Source organism: Lissotriton helveticus, chromosome 3_1 (genome assembly GCF_964261635.1).
Source record: "Lissotriton helveticus chromosome 3_1, aLisHel1.1, whole genome shotgun sequence".
In the NCBI taxonomy this organism is placed as follows: Eukaryota; Metazoa; Chordata; class Amphibia; order Caudata; family Salamandridae; genus Lissotriton; species Lissotriton helveticus.
The window spans coordinates 1,784,009,878-1,784,023,658 of NC_136061.1; the positions used below are offsets into that span (position 1 = coordinate 1,784,009,878).

At 43.6% G+C, this 13,781-nt stretch overlaps 1 protein-coding gene across 2 annotated transcripts in view; it reads right to left on the minus strand.

The window, feature by feature from the left end:
- LOC144825146 (uromodulin-like) overlaps positions 1 to 13,781 on the minus strand; it is a 479,921-nt gene that overhangs the window by 414,771 nt on the left and 51,369 nt on the right. For both annotated transcript variants that reach the window (XM_078684017.1, XM_078684016.1), the window contains exons 2-5: positions 12,357 to 12,433; positions 11,882 to 11,974; positions 5,249 to 5,460; positions 4,287 to 4,447 (exon numbers count right to left, since the gene is read on the minus strand). In XM_078684017.1, the coding sequence (XP_078540143.1) occupies positions 4,287 to 4,447; positions 5,249 to 5,460; positions 11,882 to 11,974; positions 12,357 to 12,405 (515 nt within the window). In that variant the 5' untranslated portion in view covers positions 12,406 to 12,433. The remainder of the gene's footprint in view (positions 1 to 4,286; positions 4,448 to 5,248; positions 5,461 to 11,881; positions 11,975 to 12,356; positions 12,434 to 13,781) is intronic.

Here is a 13,781-nt window from a genome sequence, read left to right on the forward strand (position 1 = left end):
AATCGAAATTAGGGATTCTTACACTTACAACATTGGGGGGTGGTACACTGACCTGGAAATAGTATAACTAGCCTAGGTTTAGCTAGAGAAATTGTCCGACTTGTCCGGAAGCTTGTTTCCTTCCCAGTATAAGAATTGGCTTGGTAGTTTGGTTTGCCCTGTTCCCATCATGCACTGGGACAGGAACAGACTAATTTGCATATAGCCAGGTTCTGAGCTGGGATGGTGCAGTGAGCTAAAAAAACGGTGATGGATTAAAACCATGATCTATTGACTTGGTAAGAGTATTCTGCATCATTCAGAAACTCTGTCCATCACCACCCCCCTTTTTCCAAAATCGGTTTTATCCACACTATGGGCCTCATTAGGATGGCGGTTTTTCCGCATCCTCCGGGCCGGCGGAAGTGTCCGCCGGCCTGGAGGATGCGGAAAAACCGCGGCGGAGACTCCAAAGACCCACCGCCAAATTAGGATGGCTGGTGGGTCTGGAATTCCGTCCGCCGCTTTTCCGCCGCGGTCGGCTTCCGACCGCAGCGGAAAAGCTATAACATGGCAGGCGGTGTCTATGAGACACCGTCCACCATATTATGATGTTGGTGTAAATATGCTTTTCCACGGCGGCTTTTCCGCCATGGAAAAGCATACGGACATTCACTTTGGGGGCCCGTTGCGGGCCCCCTGGGTGAATGGGGGGTGGGGGGTGCACATGGGGGGTACCTATGGTACCCCCCTGCATTTGCGTACACAAAGCAGCAGGCACCGTGCGGTGCCTGCCGCTTTGTGCATGTAAATGTAACACATGCATTTTTAACATTGCGGCGGGTGCAGCTTGAAGCTGCACCCGCCGCAATGTTAAAAATAGAGGATGTGACCGCCACCCTGGCGGTCACATCCTAATCAGCACGGAGGGAACGCCGCAGCCTCTGCGGACGTTCCCTCCTCCTCAAGGGTGGCGGACGGACGCAAGTCCGTCCGCCATCCTAATGAGCCCCTATGTGTGGGAGGGTATACTCAGACGTGAGTCCCTTGTTAATTGCACCATCAGGATTCAAGCAAGCCGGGCCGAAGAAGGCTGTGATGCTAGAAACCGGTCCCCGGAAGCTTGTTTCCTTCCCAGTATAAGAATTGGCTTGGTAGGTTGGTTTGCCCTGTTCCCATCATGCACTGGGACAGGAACAGACTAATTTGCATATAGCCAGGTTCTGAGCTGGGATGGTGCAGTGAGCTAAAAAAGGTGATGGATTAAAACCATGATCTATTGACTTGGTAAGAGTATTCTGCATCATTCAGAAACTCTGTCCATCACCACCCCCCTTTTTCCAAAATCCGTTTTATCCACACTATGTGTGGGAGGGTATACTCAGACGTGAGTCCCTTGTTAATTGCACCATCAGGATTCAAGCAAGCCGGGCCGAAGAAGGCTGTGATGCCAGAAACCGGTCCCCGGAAGCTTGTTTCCTTCCCAGTATAAGAATTGGCTTTGTAGTTTGGTTTGCCCTGTTCCCATCATGCACTGGGACAGGAACAGACTAATTTGCATATAGCCAGGTTCTGAGCTGGGATGGTGCAGTGAGCTAAAAAACGGTGATGGATTAAAACCATGATCTATTGACTTGGTAAGAGTATTCTGCATCATTCAGGAACTCTGTCCATCACCACCCCCCTTTTTCCAAAATCGGTTTTATCCACACTATGTGTGGGAGGGTATACTCAGACGTGAGTCCCTTGTTAATTGCACCATCAGGATTCAAGCAAGCCGGGCCGAAGAAGGCTGTGATGCCAGAAACCGGTCCCCGGAAGCTTGTTTCCTTCCCAGTATAAGAATTGGCTTGGTAGTTTGGTTTGCCCTGTTCCCATCATGCACTGGGACAGGAACAGACTAATTTGCATATAGCCCGGTTCTGAGCTGGGATGGTGCAGTGAGCTAAAAAACGGTGATGGATTAAAACCATGATCTATTGACTTGGTAAGAGTATTCTGCATCATTCAGAAACTCTGTCCATCACCACCCCCCTTTTTCCAAAATCGGTTTTATCCACACTATGTGTGGGAGGGTATACTCAGACGTGAGTCCCTTGTTAATTGCACCATCAGGATTCAAGCAAGCCGGCCGAAGAAGGCTGTGATGCCAGAAACCGGTCCCCGGAAGCTTGTTTCCTTCCCAGTATAAGAATTGGCTTGGTAGTTTGGTTTGCCCTGTTCCCATCATGCACTGGGACAGGAACAGACTAATTTGCATATAGCCAGGTTCTGAGCTGGGATGGTGCAGTGAGCTAAAAAACGGTGATGGATTAAAACCATGATCTATTGACTTGGTAAGAGTATTCTGCATCATTCAGAAACTCTGTCCATCACCACCCCCCTTTTTCCAAAATTTGTCCGAATAGCTAACCTGTTACTGACCCGACGCACTCAATAGGGGACTAAGAGCAGAGGGCTGCGGAGCACTCTGTCAGACAGACTCGCTGACCCAATCGGGGTTCGGGGAAGGTGAAGTGCTCGTGAAGCACTTTGCTGGTATATGCTGTAACCCAGTCGGGGTTTTGGCTGATTCCTTGCAGAGAGGGAGTAGCGCAGGCGTTGCAACTGAACTGCGGGTGCTGGTCTTAACCTTTGGTGGTCCTGTCCTGATCCAAATTTGGTCTACCCTGTCCTGTTTTCCATACTGCACCTGCTGGCCTACTGGCAACTGCATTCTTTGGGGTTCTTCTATCCTTTCAACTGACCCGTGGCCAGGGTTGGTCTTCACACCATTCTAGGTAAATATACATCTGTGTGGGTAGTTGTCATTATAACTTGCGTCCTTTTCTTTACCCTCCCTAATTTGCAAAAGCTTTTATTATATATGTTCCCTTTCTTACCCTTCCCTTAGTAAATGAAATCTGCGTTTATTGATCTATTCGCGTGTTCCATTTTCATACCCTCCCGTTTAGCTGCATGTCATACGTCTAATGATTGAATATATAGCGTCCTATTTTCTCTACCCTCCCTTGAAATTGATTAGGTTTGATTGTTTGATTTATTAGTGTGTTCCTTTTCTTACCTTCCCTATGGTCATATGTTAAAATTAGGTTTGTAATTGCATATTATGTTCCCTTTTTCACTACCTTTTGATAATTTTGCTTAAACTGTATCCTCTAGTGTGTTCCATTTACCCCTCCTTTTTTAGTTAAATTGAAAAGTCTGTTTCTCAAAATAGCATGTTCCTTGTTTTCCTTTCCTTTAATTCAAACTTGCTAAATGGTTGGCATAATATTTCTTTTGCATAGCTATATACTGTTTCTCATGTTGGGTATTGATAGTTTAATTGCTTTTAATGTTTGGCTTATGACTTCTGATGATGATTAGATATAGAGTTTAAACGTCCCCGAGTCAGTGGTTATTATAATGAGTGCAAATGTTATGGTATTTTTGACTGTTTGCCTATCTTTACAACCAACTCCCTGATCCATTGTGGTCATAAGTACCAGTGACCAGGATTGGTAAGTCAATGGTATAGGAATCAGTAGTATTAAAATAGACTGGTAGTAGAGTGTAAGTTGCCTGATTGAGTAAATAGTGATACATTGAATTATGGGCCCAGGTGAGTATTGATAAAATTGTAGTCGGGTGACCTGCGCGCTCTATCACTGTCAGTGTAAAATTGCCCTGCAGTGGGGCAAGTTTAGTTTTACAGATATGAAAGATGCGTAGACCAAGTGATGTAGAACAGGATCACAGCTTTATTCTTCTGATCACTTCTTAGGTACAGCTTACAAGATGTCAGTGGGATCCTATAAAGTGCCCACCAGGAGCAGCCTCCTCACTGCTCAGCCCATCCACACCAACTGATTCTCCCTTCCAATCCAAACACCCTCAACATTCTATCTGACCTCATCATAGGCTGAGCAGCAAGGGAGAGAACTTCTGTAGGGACAGTGCATTGAGTAAAAGGTACATTACAACATCTAGATCACCTGTGAAAGGGGCAAGACCATATAAATGGATTATACACTCCATTGCTCATGTTGAAGTCAGCACATCCGAAACATGACATACTTGTCCTGTTACACTCTTGGTGTAATCAGCCCATCCTGCTCATCGCATGCTGATCTCATCACATTCATTGTATATTCAGCCCATGACTTAGATGACATGCTCACCCCATCACACTCACTGTGTGATCAGCCCATCCCACTCATCACATGCTGGCCCCATCACAATCACGTGTGATTATCCCATCACACTCTTTATTTGCTCACCCCATCACAAGTATTAGGTACTCACCCAATCACAATCATACTCACCCCATTGTTACGTTTAAGGTCGTTGCGAGGGAGATGGGTATATTGAGAGGATATGAGCAGAAAAAGGCATAAGTAACGTTATTCCTCGCAATGAGCCCTGATGTATCCACCTTTGCCGGGATTGTGAGATTATTGGAATAAAACATATGGGTGCTGTTGAACTGCAAGTGAAAAAAGAGACATTAAGAGATCACGCACTCAGGTAAGCAAGGACATAATAGCAGATCAGGATGGCACACACCAATGGCCGTAAGAAGATGGAGCAGACACTTGGCAGAATGGCAGAGTGATACATGGAGATCAGAAGGGTGCCCAGTCCAGGAGATAGGGTGCCTATTAGGGCACAAAACAGCATCCCTGGGCATGCTGGACACTTTCATCAGATGAGTTCTTGCATATTAATTAAGAGGTTGCTGAAGAGACAGCAACGTGCAGGGATTGAAACCATGAAGATCTCCATTTGAACTATGAACTGTGCAAAGCCGCCGGAGTTAACTTCTACCAGTTTTGAAACAAAAGCAGGAAGATGTGATTTCACCTACTGTATAGTTAAGACTCATTCACAATTACATAAATTGTTTAATTACTTGTTCTCCAATTCACAAACGCGAGTATTGCTTCACACACACCTGGATCTAACCACTCTTGCTGATTGTGAATGGCAAGAAAAGAAGGGGATCTTTAATGTACGGAGGTCCCCGTACGGGGCATAGACCCCACCCAGCAGTGCTTTCAGGCCACCATAAGGGCGGGAATGTTGTTCCATCCCACCACTGGAGCTCACGCCTCATTGTCTGTGACCTGTGGCCCGTGAACATGCATGTGCCATGAAACTCTTTCGTGCCTGCCTGTCATTCTGCTTAAAAAAAAGGTGTGCTCATTTTCCAAAGGCCCCAATGACCCAGTGTGCAGAAATGATCGATCGTGCATGTATGGGGCGACTGCGCAGAAGCTGCTCTCACCGTCAGTTTGTTCCCACACTGTGATGAGGAGGTGGCGGTGGAGACTACCACCTGGGCAGGGCTCGCGCTGTCAGCCACTCGTGCTCCTGTGCAGCTCGGGTCCAGAAGGTGCAGATTGGCCGAATCATACCTGCTCTTCCCAAGCTGGCACTTGCTCACTTTCACCTTCATCTGGCCTGAGAGGCACTGCACGATGGGGTCTGGAGGCAAAACTGTACAGGAAGACAGAGGCGGGAGAGTTCAAAACAGGGACAAGCAGGAAACAGGTGAGGAGAAAAAACCAAATAAAAGGCGTGCTCATTGATGTTCTTTCTGGGGCTGCCACTTACCCGCCTTCCTTACATCCCAGATATTCTTTTGAGGATGAGTGCGTGTGAATGGTCAACATATTTAATTAAAATAAAGGGCAGAAGTAGATACCTAGATATTTTTTCTGTTGCAATTTCTGATATGTAGTAGTTTCTGCTGCTGCCATTCCTTATCGTTTGCTGCAGTGTGGATTGGGGTGTAATGTAGGGTGTCAATATACATTTTGTGGCCCACTTCTTTATGCCAGTTTTTTGTTATTGTTAATTAGCACTTGTATAATGCATAATCTGTTATTATTTTGGCGTTGTACTGAGCCAGGCAAGGAGTACCCCAAACACTTTTGGACCTATTTGGTGAGACCAAGGATCCTAAAGCCTTACCTTAGGGCCCTGGGGTTCTTGAGCGGGGTCAGAGTTGGACACCGCACAGTTATTTGGTCCTCAGTGGACTATAAGCCTCGACGGGAGTTTGGATAAAACCAGACAGCTGTTTCACTTCCATTCCTCTGGCAGAGTCAGCATGGTCTTTCTGCTCTCTCTGGGCCCAGGTGAGTATGTCTTCAATATAGGAGATTAAATGTGTGACTAATGGGGACTACTCCCAACTGTATTGCCTTTCCAGGATATCACCACGTATAGCTAAGTACACTACGTTCAATTAATGCATTCATTTAATGTACACATGTGCAGCTTGGTTTGAGGATGGGTGTGTGGACTGGGAATATGGAATACAAAGTATTCATGGTTCACAATATCATGAGCACCATATCGAAGGACAAACTTTCTAAAGATAAGTTTGTATGCATTTACTATACATACCTCATATTGGTACCTCATATAGCTATATAAATAACGTACTGGCGTTCACCAGTATGTAGTTATAGTAGAACCGAAGTTTCCATAGGAAAAGCATTTTTTGTTTTGCCAATAACTTTGGCACCGCTTGATGAATCTGCACAAAATTCTCACAAAGCTTTCCCTTTTTAGTTCAGCTGCTGTTTTGAAAGTTTCGGGTGATCCGGCAAGCGTGGGCCGAAAAAAAGGGAAGTCCCAAAACGCGTTTTCCCCATGTTAAGTCAATGGGGATTTTTCATTTTCTTATCACAACTACAGCCCGAGCTGCTGAACGGAATTACACCCCATTTAGCAGAACGTTAGATTTTGATCCAAAAAGTGTGCTTTTTGTGATCTGGTGCAAATACATTGAGTAGTTTTTGAGATATCTGACTTCAAATTATATAGATTTCTGGGGACGTGAGTCCTTGCAGTGGACTCGCGGATCCTACTAAAATTTGATTGGCAGCCAACACTTCAACCAGGAAGTGTTGCCAGCCAACCAGAGACTCGGCTTGAAGTTGAATCCCCCAAAAAAGTTAAAAATAAAGAAAAAGGGGGCAGAGTAGGAATACCAGGATCCCTCAGATATGGTGAGAGGGGTCGATCAGGGACACCGTCGGGGGTAAAAAGCATTTTTTTTTTATATTTTGAAGTGGACTCACGGATAGATCCGCAAATCCGTAGAAACATTAAAAGAAAAAAGCATGTGGGGGCTCCAACGCTTGTTTTAGAATAAACCCAGGTGGGCCAGGTCCTGGGTGCATTGTGGAAATGCAAGAGGGGATGCACGGTGGCCTCCCTCCTAGGGCTATTCCAAGCAGTGGGGACAGCCACCTCCCCAGGGCATTAACATTAATAGAGACGGAGATGCCTTGCATCTCACCTTCTGCCCTGGGACTGCCACCTCCCCGGGGCACACATGTAATCTAAAAATAATGCGGAGGAGATTCCCATGGCCTCACCCGCAGCCCTGGGGACTGCCATTTTCCCAGGGCAGCAACTTTATTATATACTGGGAGCCTCACAGCTCCCCCGCAGCCTCGGGGACTGTCACCTCCCTGGGGCACTGTTGTATACAAATGCAGGGGGGCCCACTCGGGTCCCAATATTCCCTAGGTACTGCCACTTCCTTGGGGCACATACAATAATTAATTAAAAAAACTAATGTGCATTGGGGTCTCCAGATCCCCATGCCCTGGGGACTACCATTTTCCTGGGGCACAAATACAATAATTAAGGGTATCCGTTGCATCCCCCGGTCCCAGAAACCATCACCTCCCTGGCTGTATGGGAGTATGAGTGGACAATTATTAGCTGTATTAGTGAGTGAGTTGAAGTATGAATTGCTATATGGGTGGCTGAGTGCATATGTGTGTAGACCTATGAATCAGTGAGTGGGTGTGTAAGTACTAGTGTGGGTGTGTCAATGGTTTTGAGAATGGTGGTGTGGAAGTTGGAGTGGGTGTATGAAAGGTTATATATGGGTGTGAGTGGGTGCATCAGAGATTCTGTGAATTATGTCATCAGTGATGTCATTAGAGATGCCATCTGTGATGCCATCAGTGATGTAATATGTGAGGTCATAAGCAGTGCATTGCAAGGGTGCGAGTTATAGTTAACTCGGCTAACTACAACTGCTGAATTTCTCTGGTTTAGTATGAATGAAACCTGAGCTTAACTATAACGTCTCTGTCACCTTTGGTTTTTGCAGTGAATATATTTATATATTCACTGAAAAAACCAAAGGCTGCAGGGATGTTATATTTAGGCCCTAGCTTCTATCGAAAAGGTGATTTTCAGTTGCCTATATATTTGGTGCTGGGCAATGAATCTTCATGAAATTTTTGCCTGAAACTTTGCCCATGAATTCAGCCACTGTCTGGAAAGTTTACCAGCGGCTCAACAAGCGATGGCTAAAAAAGGGGGGTCTCAAAATGCATTTTCTCTGTGTTAATTTCCTTAAGACCTCCAGAGACAACTACAGCCCAAACGGCTTTATATATCTATATCTATATCTATAGCTATATCTATATGCATATGTATATATATATATATATATATATAGATATATAGATAGATAGATAGATAGATAGATAGATAGATAGATAGATAGATAGATAGATAGATAGATAGATAGATAGATAGATAGATAGATAGATAGATAGATAATAGCAGACTGAGATAAATAAATGAAGCGAAAAACTGCAACTGGTGTCTGCCTCAATCTTTCGGTGGAATGAAAAAGATTATGGAGGATATCTTTATATATATATATATATATATGCAGGCAAACTTACAATGGTATATATATATATATATATATATATATATATATATATATATATATATATACACAGCGCTCAACTCCAGAATCGTTATTTTCCAAAGAACCGCACTCGTGGAGTCAAAGTTTCTCGTGCTCACACCACTGCTGTACCGCAATCGTGCAACAAAGGGAAATACGTGAAGTGAAGCGGACGAGGTGCTGTGGATCGGATGATCAGCGAAGCCAACGCAACCTTCACGGTGAGAGCGCGAGCCCGGATTTAAACGAGCAGCGGCGCATTAGCAGCAGGGTGACAGTGGGGGATCAAACGGATGCTCACAAGTGTGAGCACGAGAAACTTTGACTCCACGAGTGCGGTTCTTTGGAAAATAACGATTCTGGAGTTGAGCGCTGTGTTATTGCGGTGGCCCATTACCGCATACCGCACCCACCCGCGAGTGCCCTGATTACTAAGTGGGACAGAGAGCGAGAATATATATATATATATATATATATATATATATATAAATATATATATTCACTGAAAAAACCATAGGTTATAGACCATATATAGTTAGGAATTAGCATTTAAAAAACCTTATTTTACTCACACAAAACCATTGAAATTCCATATATAGTTAGTTGTACTAACTATATATCGCGCACCCGCAATCCACTGCTGATGATGTCACATATTACATCATTCATGACATGGTCAGTGACATCACTGATGACATCACTGATGACATCTCAAATGACATCACTGATGACATCACTGATGACAACATCCAGTGACTGTATGTTTCTGTAAAGTTAAAATATGTCTTATATATTGAAGAATGAGTGGATGTATAAGTGTCTGGATGATGTATTTAGTAGGTTCATGACTGACTGTATAAGTGAGTGATTAAATGTGTCTCACTGAGTGCATGGGTTAGTGACTAAACTGTTTTAAATTGTGCACCATTGTGTCTGTTGTTTTGTAATCTGATGCATGTGTTGATCATTAGCTATATGACTAACTATATGGGTTATTGATTAGTTGGCCAAGTATTTGTATGGGAGACTGAGTGTGTGTGTGGGTGTCTGGGAGGTGTATGACTCTGTGCATAGATGTGTGAGCAGTTGATTCACTAGATGTATGGGTTCAAAAGTGCATGTGGAAACAGCTGTATGGGCGGTTTACTGTGTGCATGAGTGTATTGGTGAGTGAATGGATATCTCAGTGCTACATGTCAAAGTAAGTACATATGTAAAACACAGTACATGTGGTAGTTGACATATATAAATAACTGTGCATAAGAGCCAGTGAATGTGTGAGTGGCTGTATGGATTATTGTGAACTTGTATCAGGGATTGTATAACAGAGTAAATATGTGTTATTATATGTTTCAATAAGTAAGGTGTGTTTAACTATATAGTTGAGGAAATGGAGGTGTGATTGATTCTTTGCAAGACTGATTAGGTGTGTGAGTAACTCCATGGATGAGTGACAGTCTGTGAGTGTCTGTTTAGACTGAGTGTATCTAAGGTTATATTAGAGTCTGAAGAGGTTCATCGTATCATCACATGAATGATGTCATGAGTAATGTCAAATGAGATGTCATCAGTGATGTCATCAGTGATGTCATTTGAGATGTCATCAGTGATGTCATCAGTGATGTCACTGACCATGTCATGAATGATGTAATATGTGACATCATCAGCAGTGGATTGCGGGTGCGCGATATATAGTTAGTACAACTAACTATATATGGAATTTCAATGGTTTTGTGTGAGTAAAATAAGGTTTTTTAAATGCTAATTCCTAACTATATATGGTCTATAACCTATGGTTTTTTCAGTGAATTTTCAAGGTTTTGTAAATGCTAATTCCTAACTATATATGGTCTATAACCTATGGTTTTTTCAGTGAATTTCATAGGTTTTTTAATAGCAAATCTTTATAAAAATAATACATTTTAAATCGAATTTTATATTTTATAATTTTTTTATTTATTTTTTAATATTATTTTTGGTGCGCTCCCGGGGCGCGGACAGGTGAACGCACGGGTAAGCGCAATCTTGCGGCGCGCCCCGGGGCGCGTACTGATGCGCGTCCCGGAAGCGCTATTGCCGCGACGAAAACAACATCTTGACGTATCGCGTAGCCGCCACGCCTTGCGTCATAAGACACGTATCGCGTAGCCGCGAGATGCGTCTTATGACGCACCGCGTAAGCGCACCCGGAAGCGCATACGATCGCGCAACGTAAGCGCCCCGATGCGCTTACGATACACGCCTGGGACGCGCCCCGGGGCACGTAGCGTAAGCGCGTCAAACCATGTGACTTTAAAATACCACTTTTCATTGGTTCAGAACTTTTTTTTTCCAAATTGTGTGAAACGTCTTGTGTAGCTGGTTAGAATTGCTTTATTCGGCCTCCATCGAATGCCTTTCGACTACCCAGCAGCCTTGCTCACCAATAAAGGAAGCAGTGAGAACGCCATTTTTAACACATACTGCGTGCTTGTTACGTGTCACATGCAAATCTACAAATAGAAAACTGCGAAAACAGACTCGTAGTTCTTTACAGCATTTCCCACTCTTGGTGTGAGTTCAGTTCGATAATAAACATACAAAAGGAAAGGGGCGTCTTTTTTATCTGAAAAGCTGTGTACATGTTTCAATTTACATAAGTCTAAAAAACAATCTACAGGCCATTATATGAATATGAAGTTCATTTATTTCACTGTTATTCTGATATGCTTCAAAAACATGTATTCATCTACCCTATATAATCATTTAGAAAGTTGATCACAATCTATTCACCAATGCATATTTATATTCATTATATATTGATCTTGACAGCTATTAAACAAACATCTTGACATCCATTCATTATAACATGATCAAGCTGTTGTTTCTCCAGAAGAAAATTTCGGCACACTTTTTCACCCCACAACTAAAAAAAAAATGTTAATGACCTTTGCCAGCCTTTAGTAGAATTTCAGTAACAGTCATGGAAGGAAAGTGTGTAAAGCTTCCAGATAGATATGCCTCTTTGGCTGTCTCAGAGCTGCTTTGCTGAAGTTCCATCACAAGATAAACGCATGGCCTGATCTGCTCTTCCTGTGCGCATGCGCTGTAGGTTCACCTCTTATTGGCCTGAAGTAAAGCTGTTATTAGAGTTCCTTACTAGAGGTGCTCATGTGAGCTGAGATGGGTCACATCTTCTCTTACCTGAAGAATTGTACATGGTCAGGTTGCACAAGCAGGTGTTTGTGGTAGTATTAAGATACTCATCTGTGGCACATGGGGGGGACTGGGCCGTGGCTGAAGAGAAATAGGGGGAAGGAGAGGGAGACAGAAAGTGTACACGTTAGTGAAATCACCCCCTTGTCCACCTCAAAGTCCTTCTTCAGCAAGCAATGTGCAACAATCCATAATAGAACAAACAACACAGTTAATCCATTCTCGGACTGCCCAGCGCTCAGTTATATTTTTACAGACATAATACATACACAGGAACATAGGTTAAGAATGAAAGGAAGTTGTTGGATTCCAGCAAACGAGCGCCTCCTATTGTACTTCCTCCCACTGAGTAAAAGTTAAGGCTACTTAGGAAAGGGGTGAAGCTGTCCTTTTTCTCTGATATGGATGTATACAGAAATTGAGAGGGAAGACGGTGAAAGCTCAAAGGGTTTTAAATCCTCACCTGTGCGCACAATGCTGACAGCGAGGGCAAGACTCAGCCAGGTCATCATCTTCCAATCTATGGTACTGTTGAAGCCTCTAGAAGATAAAGTTAGCTGCTAGATCCTGTGTAGCCAGTAACGCATTGGGGTAGTGACCCTCATGGCTGCATCTGCACAAATAACACACTTTGAGATCTCATGCACCTAGAAACTGTCTGCTCACTAGAACTGATAAAAACTTCATACATCATGTCGATCCCTAGAACACATGGTAGGACTGCATGCCCTTTAGGATTAGAAATACACACGAGGTCTGCTTCTGGAACAATTCCTTATAATAACTCCAAGGCACACTGTAGGCTTGCATACATCTTAGACCTAGAGTAATAAGAGCAGTCTACTCTTAGAAACAAATGAGAACATCTGCCTTCGAAGAGCTAAGAGCAGAGCCTCCCACTGCAGCAGCTGTGCTTACGGCAGTGACGCCCGCTCACAAAATCCCATTCATAAAAACTCTGCGTTCATGCAATGACTCCGCTGGTGAGAGAGCGCAAACTGACCTAAATGTATGAGTGCATCACACTTACCTGTAGTAAGCACAAATCATGAGGAGAAATGCCATGAGTGCTAGTAGTATCTGCAATTATATTCTGAATGTATAGCTAATGTAGAGATTTAAGTAGAAGTGGAACTAATACAGAAATGTGTGACACTATATGATTTTATTAGATGTGATTATTCCTGAATCCATGTCGTGTAAGCTGCTAAAATGTAAGATGGCATGTGTTTAAACGCAGAATGTGGTAGGCCTCAGGGCCAGAGCTAGAAGGGAAGGGGAAGGTGTTTCTTTTCACGACATAGATTGAACTAATGTTTTGGTCATTGCATTAATGGGCCATGATTTATAGATGTGTTTACTGAATAACAGAATAAGAGTATTAACATGCTTAATTAATGAAGAAGTTGAATGCTATAATCATTATGAGAAATATTGTAGGCCTGAATTGTTTTAACATTGATTTACACGTACATGTCTGGGCTGAGAAATGTTGCAAGCCTTTTTGGAAGTCTATGAGAGTTGGGTTCTTGGCTGCAGATGTCTGTCTGCAAGGGAAAAGGGGGGATCCAATTATAAATGAATGAATAGAGGTCTATTCAGTAGACGGCCCAGACATGGAGGAGGGTTCCGGAATGTTTAAGGGGTATCAGCGGGCCGGAGAAGAGTCTGAGAAGCAAGGTCAACTCCAACGTATGAGGCCCAACACAAAGCAGCATGGAAAAAGCCAGAAGCTACACCACGTGAGAGGCGTCTCACGAGGGGCGTCTCAAATGTTGTTGACTGTTTTGTATTAGGGACAGCACCCCTGGGTGGAGTTAGAGCAGATACCTGAGGACCCTTTAGAGAGCGGATGGGTAGGCAGAGAGGGGTCATGACTGGAGAACTA